The sequence below is a fragment of the Schistocerca americana genome, chromosome 2 (genome assembly GCF_021461395.2).
Source record: "Schistocerca americana isolate TAMUIC-IGC-003095 chromosome 2, iqSchAmer2.1, whole genome shotgun sequence".
NCBI classification, from domain to species: domain Eukaryota; kingdom Metazoa; phylum Arthropoda; class Insecta; order Orthoptera; family Acrididae; genus Schistocerca; species Schistocerca americana.
Window position 1 is genome coordinate 415,776,973 of NC_060120.1, and position 16,722 is coordinate 415,793,694.

At 40.3% G+C, this 16,722-nt stretch overlaps 1 protein-coding gene across 3 annotated transcripts in view; it reads right to left on the bottom strand.

The window, feature by feature from the left end:
* LOC124594894 (zinc finger protein ubi-d4) overlaps positions 1-16,722 on the bottom strand; it is a 256,583-nt gene that overhangs the window by 56,547 nt on the left and 183,314 nt on the right. For all 3 annotated transcript variants that reach the window (XM_047133370.1, XM_047133369.1, XM_047133367.1), the window contains one exon: positions 8,336-8,568. In XM_047133370.1, the coding sequence (XP_046989326.1) occupies positions 8,336-8,568 (233 nt within the window). The remainder of the gene's footprint in view (positions 1-8,335; positions 8,569-16,722) is intronic.

Genomic DNA, 16,722 nt, shown 5'->3' on the forward strand with positions numbered 1-16,722 from the left:
ATGTTTTATTGCTGCAGTATTATTCAGCAGTAGTGAGATATAGTTATATTCTTTGTTAGAGAGTCAATTTCTTATGAGTCAAAACTACAAAAATACAACTGAAAACTAAAACAATGGAAAATTCCTGGAATTCTTAAAAATTCCCGGGTTTTTACCAGATTTTCCAGTTGTATATACCCTGTAATCAGATTTTAACATGTTACTCCCAGAGGGGAGACCTCACAGATGTCAACAACCTAACAACCTCCAGCTGCCCCCCCCCCCCCCCTTTCTCTCTCTCTCTCTCTCTCTCTCTCTCTCTCTCTGGCCTGCACCTATCAGAGCTGTCCCTAGATAGTAGATACAGTATCTTTCTCCTAGTGTACTCCATGGTTTATTTTTAGACTTAGTTTGATTTGAGTTACTGATTTAGATAGTTCTTCTACTGACAAAAGGAGAAAGACTAAGTACCACCAAACTGACCTTTGTACCTAACTATTTTGTTCCTTACCACATTTAAAAAAAAAAAAAAAGAGTCTTCAGATGTACTCAAGACCTTTGCATCACAGTTTATGTGGAGGGATATTAATGACTCACAAACAAACTAAGAAATACTGGCAACAGATGCATTGTTCCAGTTATTACTTACTTTGCTAACTACACCTCAGTTGCACAAAACAGTACTGTAACTATGATCAAGCTGAGCACTTGTGGCAGAGAAAATCTAGGAATGTTCTTGACAAAAAATTTTCCATTACTGGTATGTTTCCTGCTTCTTAGGCACAGAAAGAAATGGTACCATCAACACATACCTCTCAAGTCAGTGCGGAACAATAGCTTGCTAAATTGCGTAGAAATTAATACAAATAATACATACACAGTGTACCACGTGTAGAATGCATCCTAAGGCATAAACGAATAGTTAATTTGATAATGGAGGGTAGAGGGGTGCAGGTGGAGGATTGTAAGGGACAAAGATTTGATGATGGTAAGCAGGTTCAAATGGATGAAGGTTGCAGTAGTTGCACAGAAATGGAGAAACACCCAAGACAGACTAGTACGGAGAGCTGCATAACAATAATCTTCTGGCTGAAGATGACGATGATGACAACGACAACAACAACAACAACAACAAGTGAGTACCAATACGAAATAACAAGCAGGGTAAATGTTCTAAGTTTTCACTGTACATACAGACAAAAATGTGAACTATTTTTGCACCAGGACTAATTGTCAGTTTTGGGCACAGCTATAGCAAGATATTTTGCACATGTTCATTCGCTGATACCCAATGGAGTAAACTTTTGGAAGTATGTCTGCACAGCTCAATTCCATTCATGACTCTAGTGATAGTTCTGCAGATGTTCAGCACCTTTGGATAGTATGGATAGTAGCATGTTGCACAAAATCTAAAACATTGTTTTTTGATAAAATCAAAAGCTGTAGAGTGTCAGAGACTCTGAGATTTGTATTTTGTGCGAGAGAGAGAGAGAGAGAGAGAGAGAGAGAGAGAGAGAGAGTGTGTGTGTGTGTGTGTGTGTGTGTGTGTGTGTGTGTGTGTGTGTGTGTGTGTGTGTGTGTGCGCGCGCGGGCGCTCGCTCGCGCTCTCTCTGAAGACATAGCAGTTATCTATATACCTAGGATACACCCTTTTTTTAGTGTAGGCAATATAAGACACTTAGTCAATCTCCATATGGATTTCAAAACAGTCTCTCAAAAGAACACAAATTTTTCAATTAACAAAACAGATTATATAAAATTTAAGTGACAAAATACTAAAAACTAGTATTTCCCATAATTTTGTCAAAAGCATCCGATTGTGCAGTTTACAAAATTCTCCTAAAAAAGATTCAATATTATTACAGATCTTGTTGATAACAAGTTTTCCCCACATCTAACTAAAAGGATGCAGACTGATGCATTAAGAAACCCAGGGAGCGTACACAAAGAAACAGAATATCCAGAATGGGGAATAATGCTGGTAGCTACAGGTTTACCAAAGAAATCAACAGTAAGTTTGCTCTTTTTCTTGTTATATATAAATGAGCTGTCATCATGTATCCAAGAAACAAAAATATTTATCTTCGCTTTCATGTGAGTACAAGTAATGGAGTAACCTCAACAGTTGAAAAGGTAAATAATTTTCTTAAAAACGTTAATGACTGGTTCCCTGAAAATGAATTGTCAATAAGCTCTGAAAAAACACAATATATCCATCTTGGGTATTAATAATCGCTTCAGCTGTATTTTGCTCCTATATTACTGTACCACTATCGGTGATACAATAATCTTGGTTATTAATACCCAAGATGAATACTCATAGCTGTGGTTGCCCCATCTACCAGGTTACCTGCACAATACATCCAATTTGCACTGCACAAAGTCTGTTAACACAATTAGAAATAATATGAAACAAAATTATCTAAATTTTTGAACCCAAACTGGAAATCACATTACAGTCAATCTAAAGGTATAAGCTCTGCGACTTTTGTGTTATGGATTATATACGATTTTTTTTTTACCTATGAAATTGGATGTTGTGAGTTGATGTTAGTCAAGAATGCCTTTAAGGTGACAAAGACGCCATTATCAACACCTCACATAATTTGAAAGAGGTCATGTAACAGGGCAACAAGAAGCCGGATTTACCTTCTGTGATATTGCACAAATACATGGCAGGAATGTAGCCACCCTACATAACTGCTGGCAGCAACAGTCATAAGACTGTACAGTTGAAAGAATACCGGGCTCTGGATGGCCACTTGGCATTACCGAGAGGAAAGACCATCACGTTTGGCATGTGTCTCTGGCAAATCATACAGGATCTGCACCAGCAATCTGAGCAGCAGTTGGTACCACAGTGGCAATGAAACTGTTACAAATTGGTTACTTCAAGGACAGCTCCTAGCCCGACTAACTGTATCGTGCATTCCTATGACACAAAACCACTACTATTGGCGACTTCAGTGGTGTCATGTGAGAGCTCATTGGAGGGCAGGATGGAAGTCTGTTGTGTCTCCTGATGAAAGCAGGTTCTGTCTCTGCGCCAGTGATGGCTGTACAGAGGTTAGGAGAAGACCAACAGGGCCTGCAACTAATCTGTGTGTGCTGGACACACTGGGCCTGCACCTGCAGTTATGGTCTGGGGTGCAATTTTGTATGACAGCAGAAGCACTCTTGTGCCTACCCCATGCACCCTGACTGCAAATTTGTATGTCAGTATGGTGATTCGACCTGCCACACTGCCATTCATGAACATTCCAAGTTTTTTTCCAACAGGATAACGCTTGACCAAACATCGCTGTTGTAACCCAGCTTACTCTATAGTGTGTCAACATGTTGCCTTGGCCTGCTTGATCACCAGATCTGTCTCCAATCAAGCACACCTGGGATATCATTGGACGACAACTCCAGCGTCATCCACTATTAGCATTAACTGTACCTGTATTGACCGACCAAGTGCAACATGCATGGAACTCCATCCCACCAACTGACATCTGGCACATGTACAACACAATGCATGCGTCTTTGTGTGCTTTCATTTAATACTCTGGTGGTTAAACCAGTTATTAATATATCAACATTCCACATCTGCATGGCTTGTCTTACGCTTAACAGTACCGTGTGGTCTTGCAATGTTAATCACCTACATCTGTTATATAGCCCGTATTCTTGAAAGTTCATTCCTCTACATTAATTATTTTTTAGTGTTGCAGTTTTTTCTGGTAGTGTAGTACACATCATCAGAGAAAACAATATGACAATATTATAACCTTTTAAATGGTTGTCTTAAACTAGGTTTTTTCTCCAATACTGTGATTTATACTTAACTACGTTCAATCTGTCTCTCAGTCTCTGTCAGAGAGAGAGAGAGAGAGAGAGGGAGAGAGAGAGAGAGAGAGACTGATTTCATCCCAACTGACCCTAGTCAGTTCACTTCAGCATATTTAATAAACTGGTACAGTTCACTATGTCATGGTAAGTCATGGTCCTCCACCAAATCTATTACCCCAGTAGCACCATTCCCACAAACTCCACTGAAAAACCTTTATTTGTAGTAATCAGTAGTAATAGGAGAAACATCAGTGACCAGGTAAGGCCTGGAAGGAAGTTCAGATAGTCTCGCAGTTAAAGTGATAGCTTATGATAAGCAAGAGATCTGGGTTCGAGCCATGGTCCAGCACACACTTTCATTTTTCACAGTGTATTCAAATAGTACTATGCTGACCAGCAAAAGGAAGGTGGTGGTCAGATATGCTTCATTATGACAAATTTCTTTGTGTGTCCAGTCAAATGATCAGAAAACTTCTTCGATGACTTCTGAAAATAATTTTAGTGCTGTGACATCTCCTTGCCTGATGTCTCTTCTTTCACTATACTTATCAAGACTAACAGAAGCTTAATCATTGAGATTAACTGATGTACTAATATAGTTTAAGTTAATGTCTTCTTTCTCACAAGTTGTTACTACAGATTTGGTTGAAATGGATCCAAAACGTTTCTCAACTTACAAAGTGTGATTCAGAAGTTTCAAGACTGATTCATTTCTGAGTAGGGGAGTGCATGTGGACTGGTTCTGCTGGGAGGGTGAAGTAGTGGGGGGGTCTCAGGGAACGAACTGACACTGCGGCAGTTGCCTCTGGAACCCTGGAGAGTGCACATCGCTAGCAGTGTGAGTGCATGTCATTGACCTTGGTCGAAAAGTGGGAGAGGCAAAAATGGAGCAGCACTTGGAGCAGCGTTATGCGACTAAGTTTTGCATGCAACTGAATAAAACCGCTATGGAGACTCTTGGTATGATTGAAGAGGTCTTTAAGGGACAAGCTATGTCCCGTGCAATGGTTTTCATGTGACACAAACGTTTCAAAGATAGCCGCGGGAATGTTGAAGACGACTACCGCTCTGGGAGGCCATCATCACGTCGAACAGATCAAAATGTGGAGAGAGCGGGAACTTTTAAACAATGACTGTCGTCTTAGTACTAGATTAATTGCCGATGAACTGGGACTCAGTCAGAGTATGGTGTGGAGGACTGTCACGGAGAATTTGATGATGCGAAAAGTGTGTGCCAAAAGCTTTGTCAGTGGATCAGAAGAAACAGCGCATGACTGTTCCCAGGAAATGCTCCAATGGTTGAATGTCGATCCGAACCTTCTGGAGAAAGTGGTTACTGGTGATGAGACCTGGGTCTACAAGTATGATCCTGAGTCAAAGCGTCAAAGTTCAGAATGGCATGCTGCTTCCTCACCGAAGCCAAAGAAAGCTCGCATGAGCAAGTTGTGTGTGACGTGCATGCTGATTTTATTTCTCTCTCTCTCTCTCTCTCTCTCTCTCTCTCTTTTTGAATGGTAAAGGAGCGATTCACAAGGAGTTTGTTGCTCGTGAACAGAGTGTCACAGGTGACTTTTATGTTGGAGTGCTCTGCCGTTTGAGGGATTGAGTTCGTCGCGTTCGCCCGTCAATCAAGGGCGATTGGATTCTCTGCCACGACAAAGCACCCGCTCACACACCGTGCGCCGCCGCCGAAGTTTTGGTCAAGTTCAATGTGAAAACACTGCTGCAGCCACCCTACAGCCCCAACTTGGCTCCAAGTGACTTTTTCCTCTTCCCCCAACTCAAGACAGGCCTAAAAGGGAAGCGATTTGACTCCATCAACGCCATCCAACAGGCTTTGACGAGAGCCCTTGACAGCATGATGCCCGAGGCCTTCCAGAAGGGGTACAAACAGTGGAAGACATGCTGGCAGCGCTGTGTTGATGCTGAAGGATCATATCCCTGTATGAATCTCAGACATAGTTGTAATTAACACTCATTACTCTGTTCTGTAATTGTGTTCATGACCTGTAAATGGGCCAGTATGTTGTATCCATTTCTAATGTCAGTTTGCTTATTTGTCTCATGAAAATCTGTCTTCTATATAGTTGATGATAATTTTCATGAATGATTTTACATTTCGGACAGGAGGCTGGCAGGTCTATAGTTTCTTATGCCTTGCTTGTCTCCCTTTGTGGAAAACAGAATAAATACTCTGTACTAGTTTTGGGAAGTTGTCTACCATGAGAGATATTATGTAAACAATTGTTCAAGTTCCTTTTGCTTTATTTTTCCTCCATCTTCAACCATTATATAGAAAAAAATCTCTAGGTTTTTTTTGTTTATTCATACTTTGAACTGCATTATCTTCACCATCCACCATTACTTCCAAAATTTCGTTACTTTTATTATAAACTAGGAGTGCTTGTAACTCATCTATTGAACAACCAATGACTGTATCCACTTTGGTGAACAGTTACTGGAAGTGTTATAGGCTATTGTTAGAGGTTATTTCATTTTCAGATTCTGTCTTTTGCTTTAATGATGTCTAAGAACACATTAACCAGCTTACTTTAGTGTAGGAAAGTACTGTGCATTGCTGCTACCACTAATGTAAGTGGTGGAACTGCTGAACCCATATCTGAAACCAGTTGTTCTCTAGAACCTACAATAAATGGTGATTCATCATCCACAGGGAGAGAAGAGTAATATTTTACAATGTTATTGAAATTCAATAACAATTTTCTGACATGTTCTACATCCTGGAATGGAAGTAAATCTAATCTAATCTGAACAATATCCAGGAATATGACAGGAAAGATCAGTCGAAGCAAAAAAGCCTAGCAAACATGGGCTCTGAAAAGTATAGCTTAAGAGCTGTGAGCTTTAGAGCCCATGTTTACTATACAATTTTTTCTTATCTTGGGCCATACTACCTCTTCCCAAAACATGGAAAGCAAGGAACTTGCACTAGAAGATATTTGTTTCGCAGTATCGAAGATGAAGTGCTAAGGGTCTTTTGGAGTCCATGTCTCGATTTATCTTTCCTGCCATACCCCTCAACCCATACCACTTCTTTCAACATATTACTATCAGGTGTTGCAGTCATCAACTCTCTCTCTCTCTCTCTCTCTCTCTCTCTCTCTCTCTCTCTCTCTCTCTCTGTGTGTGTGTGTGTGTGTGTGTGTGTGTGTGTGTGTGTGTGTGTGTGTCAGAGTCAGAGAGAGAGAGAGAGAGAGAGAGAGAGAGAGAGAGAGAGAGAGAGAGAGAGGGTGGGGGGTGCAGCATATAACAATAGATTGGATTCAAATAAATCAATGTATTAACAGACACTAAAAGCTAAATAAAAAATCTCAAGATGCTCCAGGTCTCCATCACAGATTCAGATATTCAGCTGAACTACTTTGTATTTGGAAACTTTGAACATAAGCCTAAAGAGTTGTATGCTACCCATTCTATGCATGATAACTGTGGGTGAAGATTCGACTGGCATAGTGCATATTTAACTAGTGTATATGGTAGAGGGCTCTTTTCAACCATCTGACATTAGTCTTCTATCTCCAATCTCAAAATAAAATCTGTAAAATGACCTGGAAACCTTCAGCACCATAATACACACATCTCAAACCCACAAAAACCTGGTATATATGGTAGAGAGAAGAGGGCTCTTTCCAACTGTTTGACATGTCTTTATCTCCAATAACAAACAGAATCTGTAAAATAACTGGAAGCCTCTAGCACCATAATCCACACATCTCAAAACCACAAAAATGTAAATCTGTCATCACCTCAAATGGCAGGTTGAAGTCCACAGAACTTGTCTTATCACATCCATACAACATACCATGCTGTCCATGTTTCAACAACTGTGTCTCATGGTCTGAAAATTTTGATGTAAAAGGAGGATGCACATGGCCTGTCTCAAAGCTCTGTGTGTCTGACTCACACCAAATACTTGCAACCTGTCAAAGGAATGCTTTCCTACATAAGGGTATCCCCATATACAAGATAGTCCTAGTGTTGCTGATTCTAAAACAATAGCTCTAAGCCTTCAGTTATAAATTGCAGGTGGCAGTTATTCCCTTAACTGTACCTGGCCGGCTCCCATCTCATAAAGCTTGCTATTCACCATCGATAAACTCTTGGTCTGAAACACTATTTTAAATGTTTATGCCCTGTAAAGTACTGAAAATTTCTTGAGCCAGTGGGCGTCTGAAAGCACGTCTGTAACCTCCTTATCTTAATGAATATCATAATGACAGGCAATTACTTCACCTCTGCGGGGAAGATGTACAAAGATAATGGGAGACAGAATAGTGGCCCTTCTGCCACCTCACACTAACTGGAATTCACACAGTATCAACATTTGTACACTCCCATATCCTCCTCTATTAAATACAAAACATGCCTCTTGCAAAATTTTAAACACAAGTTCTTAGAATGTGTGATAGTAAGCTTTAACACACCAGTCTATCAGCGAAATGTGAAGTGTTAACTGAACTAAATATAAACAGTTATTAATGATAATTAAACTAATACTCACATCTGCAGCAGGTTTCTTATCAAGTATTGGAGCAGCTGGTGACGTAGTAATTGTACTTGGTGTCTCTTCAGGCACCATTGGTGGCACAACAGGTGGTGGTACAACTGAGAGCACTGGAGCATGAGGTGGTGGTTGCGTTGGTGGTGGTTGTTGTGGTGGTTGTTGAGGTTGTGAAGACACAGGGGGAACCGGTGACTGCACCTGAGACTGTCTGCCGCGCCGAGAACTCCCACCTGAGGGCATATACATATTTTTTTAAAACTATATACATATTTGCATTCATGTCAATTACAATTTGGAACATAATATCCTATGTATAAAATAACTCATATTCATTAAACAGAAGCCTGACATTTTTTTTGGGGGGGAGGGGGGGGGGGGATTTCTTGCATTATTATACAGGCTTTCCATTATTAATGCGTGTTGTAACCTTACATTATAAATGAATGACAACAATATGGTTGACGCAGTATTAGGGTGAAGTAATGGGGAAAACAATGCACTAATTAGATTAAAAAAAAACAAGAAGCAAAGTAAACAGCAACAATATGCATAAGGTATAATTTGGTTACATCATGACAGTACAAAACATATATTTAATATTCACCAAAACTTTTAATAACGTCAGCACAAACAGCATATACAAAATAATGAAAGTTAATTATCGTTAAATATATGACAACAGCAATATAAGACTAGGGAGGGAGTAAATAACATGTAGTAACAAAATTTAATATTGGAAAATCTGAGATGGAGTAACAACAGTCTGAAATAGGATGCACGGCTACACACCACATAGGGGAGACACCATTCAACAGATGAAGAAAGAAGACTGTTAGACGTTATAAGCTATTGCACAGACTCCTTCAAACACACACACACACACACACACACACACACACACACACACACACACACACGCACACACACACATGGCCACTGCCATCTCCAGATGCTGAGGTCTGGCATTGGGCCTTAACATCTGGAAATAACAGTGGTCACATGTCCACCAAGGAAGAACTCTATCTGATAGCTTATAATTCATAACAATCTTCATTCAAAGGGCCTGCATGCCACTCAACACTTGCTCTATGTAGAAAGTATCAATCTAGCCTATTTCACATTATTGTTAATAAACAGGAAATATTAAAATACCTCAGATGCCCATTCTGAGTACGATTACATTTATCACTGAGAATAACTAATACAAGATGAATCTACCTCCGATGAAATTTAATTGCAGAAGCTATTTGATACACTAACAGATATATGACTATAAAAAGGCTTAAAATATATGAAAATATGTTTAAGGTTGGGTGGGCAGAGCTATGCCACCAAACAGTTTAGCACGTAATTTCAAAGTAGATATAATAAATTGAAAAGAGTTCCTTTAAACTGCTGCATTATTCTGCCATTTATACTCATGTCTCTGAATACTCAAATGTTGTTATAAAATGATGTGCATGCCTACCTACTTACGTCCATCTGGATGAGCTGTTTTATTTACAACATGAAACCCAACTCCATCAACAAAATTTTACAGATTGTTCAAGGATATTTTCTGAGCAATTTAGAATAAGGGACTTTTGGTCTCCTCTGACTCATTACATGGGAATCGCATTTCATTTCTTACTCCTCTTTATCTTTGCTTCTGAATTGCACTGAAAATAATGGCACAACAATACAAGTGTAGAGAGTATGTGCTGTTTGTCTTGTTTGGTAACAAATGTGCACCATTCACTCAAGGTACTTACTGTTGACAACAGTAATGCCCAGTTTATGTTTTCTATTCTTGGCTTGTACAATCTCAGAAATTTAAGAGTAATACCTTTACATGATGCACAATGCCTACCTTGAAGACTGTAACACTATAGTTTGATGGCATTTCTATGCTGTTCTTATGGGTACTGCATGAACCCATGACAAAATGTGCCACTCTTCTCTGGATCTTCTCTATATCTGTTAACTGTACCTGGCATGGGTTCCAGTCTGATAACCAATATTAAACATTCATAATGAGTCTTCCTGCCTGCTTACGTGCAATACATTGCATTTATTTATTATCAGAGTCAACTACCAACCCTCCACCAATAGTTGATCCCCTGCATGTCTTCCTGCATTTTGCTACAATTTTCTGGATTATGATCTTGGACGTAGCCAGGCAAGTACCCACCAACACTGCATACCATTAGTTATAGAATTGCCCAAGAATACCAGAAGTCCTGAGACCCACAAATCTATGGTGGTACAGACAGCAATCCTATAAGTCCTTAAAAATTCTATAAATTTACAGAATCAGTCAGATAACAGAAAATAATCTCACATGATACACCTAATAATGGGTCACACAATGAGGGCGTGGAGACATGAACAGGGAGAAAATGATAGGACAATAGGTTGCTATAGGTTAAATCCGGGATAATTTTGGGAGTGGTTAATGTGTTGTGAGGATAACTTGCATCTAGCCAGTTCAGAAAAGGTGGTGGTGGGGAGGGGAGGATCCAGGTGGCCAAGGTTGTGAAGCAGCTATTGAAATCAAGCATGTTATGTTCAGCACATGTTGTGCCACAGGATGTTCAAGCATGCTCTTGGCCACAGTTTGCCAATGGCTCATTCATCCCGGTGGACAGTTGGTAGTTTTTCACATCAATTTAATAAGATGTGCAATGATTGCAGTAGAGCTGGTATATGACATGGCTGTTTAGCCCTCCCATGCCTCCATCTAGTCCATGCATGCTCCACTAGACAGCACTCTTCTCTCACCCTGCTGTCCTTGTCCCAATCCAGACTGCTTCTCAACGACACAGTTGCATTCCAGTCCGAGCTGTCAGAGATGGCGATCATATGTGCTTGCTTTTATGAATTTGTGTGTATTTCCTTTTCTGAAGAAGGTTTTGGCCAAAAGTTAAACACATAACAGTCTTTTCGTTGTGCCTGTCTGCAATCTGTGTCACCTTTTGAGTGAGTAGCAATTTTTCCTTTCCCTAATATTGTTGATATTCCAAACTGGAGTTTTCTGATTAAATGTTAATTGGTAACAGTCAGTACAATACTTTACTGCTTAGAATTGACACAAAGATTTAATCTATGTTTTATATAACAAGACATTATATCTAGAATGTTGCGTTTGAGATGGATTCTAAGTTGCAATAGCAGCAGGTACTGTGACTTGTTAGGTATCAGATGTTGTGTATTTTCTCATGAAGTAAGAAGAAAAAAAGTCGTTAAAACAACTAAATGTCATGAAACTGGTAAATGTGAAAGTAATACTGCAAATATTTTGAATAAAAATAGTGACTGTGCCAAAAGTGAAATGAGAAGACCTGCCACAGTGGAATGTGCAGTATGTACCTCTAAAAGTTGTGCAATAAACTGCTGTGTAACAGGTTCACTCAATGATACCACTCTTTTGTCTCGTTGTTGGACCTCAGATCAGTGGAATTATTTTAATACTGAGAACTTATGGATAATTATTAACAAAGGTAGGTTATGATGTAACATACATTCAGAAGCAAATTTTATTCCTAACAAGACTCAGGGAATCACATTTTGCAGGAATGGACGCAAAAACACACCGCATAGTTTGAGGAAAAATTTGTGAATACAAATTAAGTACATCATACATATCTGCCTCAGAAATAGTAGAACTAAGCAAAGAGCTATACTTAGAACAAAGTGTTACAACAATGCAACAAAAAGAAGTTGACACCACTGCTCGTGTTTTTTTAGAACATCTTACAAAATTGCAAAATATCAGAGACCTTATGCTGATAAACCAGCTGAGACAGATCTCCAATATCTTAACAGGTTTAATATGGGAAGAATCCTTCAACAAATTTCTCTTGCACTAATCTCACAAGTCATGTTGCTAAAAGTATATGAGAAACGATTGTGATACATATTACAGACAACAGACAGAAAATAAGCACATTAAGAGATAAATCTATCACACTACGCAAAATGTAGGCACTAGTTGTGTGTTTAAAATTTTCTGTGAAGGATAGTGACAGCTGTCAAATTATGTTTCTAGACCTGACTGAACTAGAGAGTATTACTGCCTTTCTTAAAAAGCTCAACTTATTTAGACTGAATGTAGACTGTTTAAAAGAATGTCTGATATGTTTTCCTGGGATGGTGCCTCAACATTGATGAGCACAATATAAAAAAAATTATTTACCTTGCACTTCAGCAGCAACAGACTATAGGTAGCTATTAATGATTCCATCAGAGAAATCAATGGAATAAATTGCTTTCAGGTATTTGTAGAAAAACTGTATGTTATATACAATCAATCTGCTAAAAAACAAAAGGAACTAAACACCTATGCAAAAGCTTTGGGGCAACTAATGTTGGATATTGATCAAAATTTTCACAATTTGGTGGATTTCATCAACTAAAATATCTCTACAAACTGTACGGGAAAACTTTGAGAGTTTATATTCCCATTTTGATATGGATGAGAATGATGCTACAAGAGATCAGAAAGAAAGAGCCAAATATTGTGGTTTACAGAAATATTTACGAAGTACAGAGTTTGTGGAAAATTTAGGAATAATGTTGGATGCATTGATAGAATTATCTGGTCTCTCATGTGATCTTCAAAAGAGGGAAATGAGACTGCCAACATAATGTAAATGGATAAAAAGAACTGTTAGAGCGTTTCAATTATTGCAGCAAAATTATGGCCATTATGACACAGTTGCTAACAATATGACTAAATTATGTAAATTCAAGTCTGTGCCTCTGTCAAGCTCCAATAAAATACAAATCTTTCATGTATGATAGTTTTACGGGAACCTTATCAACAATTTAGAACCACGACTGTTAACTAAGTAGTCTTTTTACAGTGGCATAAATCAAAATTTGCAAAATAGTAGTAACTATAATAACCCCACCTGCATCTAAAAGTGTTAAGTCCATTTGGATGGCCCAAGAAGCTAGATTTAATATATGGAGAAGAAAATATAGTTCATATCTACAAACAATAGGGGAGTTACAAGAGCTTTCAGGGACTACAAGAAAAAACGAAATACTAAAAGGAAGCATCAGGTTCTATTGCCATTGCTTTGTGCTTCAAACATTATTGCTATATGAACACCTGAGTGTGAACCCCTGCATAGCTCCATGAATGAGATTGTAACTCCTTTTTAAGTAGTACCATTTTGGTGGATCATTTGGCCAATTTGATGTTCATCAATCTAAATGGACTTCCTTTTTTCTGGATTTCGCCAATCGCTATATGTGAAATCCAGATGGCAAATGGGAGGTGATCATCAGAGAAAGCGCCCCCCCCCCCCCCCCCCCCCCCAAAAAAAAGGGGGAAATTTCGAAAAATTTGGTGAATACCAGACGTTATAATTTTCCAATCAAAGCCCTGATTACAATTGTCTTATATCTGTGTCTGCTGTATAAACTAAGTGATATCCAAGAGTGGTCAAACTGAGTTAGTCATAAGGATCTGAGGACAATTCCCAGTCTGTCAAGAGATATGAAACAGTAACACTTGCTTTAAGATCATGTATTCAAGCACTGAGCACGGTACTGTTTGTTAAGTCATAATGCTAGTGATTCACTTTCCACTGCAGTGATGAGAACAGTCAGGTGAAAATAGTGTGGTATATATTTCTGTCTGGACTTGGCACACTATACCCTGTGATAAAAATGTACAACAGGAGTCTGTACCAACTATTGTGGGGGAGAGGGGCAGGGAGGGGGGTGGGGGTGGGATTGGGGGGGGGGGGGGAGAGGGAGAAATATATGGGTTTTGTTTGCAAAAAGGATACAACTTGGAGGAAAATGTTAACACAAACTTACATGGTAAGATTGACTTTTAAAAACAATGACTCAGGTAGCAAGATTGACTTTAATACATAATTATTTTCTTCGTAATGCAACAGAATAAGCACTACAGCATATGACACTATATTCTATACATTCATTTTCTCAATGAATACCCCCTTAAGGACTTAAGAGACCTCTTCACTTAGACAAATCTCTTGAAGATGTACATGACACTTCCAACGAGATGCCTGATAGTTATAGTTCTGATGACAATTTGACACCAAAAAAGAAAAAAAACAGAGAAAGAGACAAAATAAATCTCAGATCTCAGACCCTAGTAATTATCTGCACAGTTTAGCAATTTCGACAACATCGCAGGAAGGAAAGTGACAATATCATTAGCCTGAAATATTTTTGTCAAACATTTTACTAGATGATGTCATAAGTCTGAGAAGTTTTGCCTTCCTGATGGGTTCTTTCTGGGGCTTTTTGAAGCTGCAGAGCATCTCCACCCAGCACAGGTGCTGTATATGTGACTGTAGCCCGCTTTCTGTGGCATGAGGGCCTGTCACCGAGAGGCACAAATAAGACAGTATCTTGTTTATCAACAATGTAGGAAAAGACAGATTGCTACTTACCGTAAAGAAGAGACACAAAGCTGATGGCAGGCCTAATTAAAAGACACTCACATACAGATTTCAGCCACAGTCTTTATCAGTAACACACACACACACACACACACACACACACACACACACACACACACACACACAAGCGCGCACATAAGCACTTCTCGTGCACAGACAACCACCAGCTCCAGGATCTTGGGCTGGAATGCAGCACCACAAGGAATGCAAGCAGCAATCTGGAGGGGATGGGGAAGGGGAAGGGATAGTAGTGTACGGGTGTGGAGAGAGATGAACACTGTCTGGTGGTGTGTGCAGGGACTAGACTATGAACAGGCACAGTGTCACGAGGTTGTGGGACAGGGAGGTGAGGAAAAAGGAACAAAAAACGAGATGAGCAGGGAAAGACGAGCGGATGCATTGGCAGAGGGCTGCAAATAAACAGCGTGGGAGATGAGAATGGGAAGGACAGAGGGGGATGGAAACTGTTGGGTGGAGGGGGTGGGAACAGTATGTTACCGTAGGTTGAATCTAGGGTAATTACAGGAGTGGAGAACGTTTTGTAAGGATAACTCCTACCTGCACAGTTCAGAAAAGCTGGTGGTGGAGGGAAAGGTCCAGATGGCTCAGGTAGTGAAGCAGCCATTGAAATCAAGTGTGTGACATTCAGCAGCATGGTGTGTCACGGGATGGACTACTTTGCTCTTGGCCACATTTTGAAGGTAGCGTTCATCCTGGTGGACTGTTGGTTGGTAGTCATACCAATATAAAAAGCTTTTCAATGATAGAAGCATAGCTGTTAAATGACATGGCTGCTTTCACAAGTGGCACGGCATCTGATCGGGTAGGACAGATCTTTGACAGGACTGGAATAGGAAGTGCCGGGTGGGTGGATTGGGCAGGTTTTGCACCTGGGTCTCCCACATGAATATGATCCTTGTGGCATGGGGTTGGGACTGCCAGTGAGGTAGGGATTGACTAGGATGTTGTGGAGGTTGGGTGGGCGATGGAACATCACTTTAGGAGGGGGTGGGCAGTAGCTTGGGTAGGATGCCCTCTTTTCAGGGCACGATGATAGATAATCAAAGCCCTGTCAAAGAATGTGGTTCAATTGTTCGATTTCGAGATGGTAGTGGGTGATGAAGTAGATACCCCTTTGTGGCTGGTTCTTGGGAGCGGTGGGGGGATTGGGGCCGTGAGGGGGAAATGGCACGGAAGATCTGTTTGTGAATTAGGTCTGGAGGATAGTGCCTGTCTATGAAGACCTTGGTGAGAGCCTCAGCATACTAAGCAAGGGAGTTTTTGTCACTGGCAGGTATGCCATCCCTGGGTAGCCTAGCTATATGGGAGGGATTTTTTGGGTGAAACAGATGACAGCTGTCAAAATGCAGGCACTGTTGATGATTGGTGGCTTCAATGTGAGCAGAGGTGTGGACGGAGCCAGCAAAGAGGAGGTGGTCTACATTGAGAAATGTAGCATGCTGGGTTGAGGAGGATCACGTGAGGCAGATAGGAGAGAATGTGTTGAGGTTGTGGAGGAACAGAGATTGGGTGTCTGCATTTTGGCAGCTGTCACCCCTTTTGCACCAAAAAATCCCTCCCATATAGCCTGACTACCTGGGGACAGCATATCTGCTGTTTCTAAAACTCCCTTGCTCAGCTGACAGTCTCACCAAGGCCATCATCGAAAGGCACTATCCTCAAAACCTATTCCACAAACAGATCTCCCATGCTATTTACCCTCACACCCCCAATCCTACCACCACCCCCAAGAACCAGCCACACAGGAGTGTCCCTTTCATCACCCAGTACCACGCTGGAGTGGAACAAGTGAACCACATCCTTTGTCAGGGCTTTGATTACCTATCATCGTGCCCTGAAATGTGGGACATTCTATCCAAAATACTTCCCGCCCCTCCTAAAGTGGTGTTCCGTCGCTACCCAACCTCCGTATCATCCTAGTCCATCCCTACACCACTT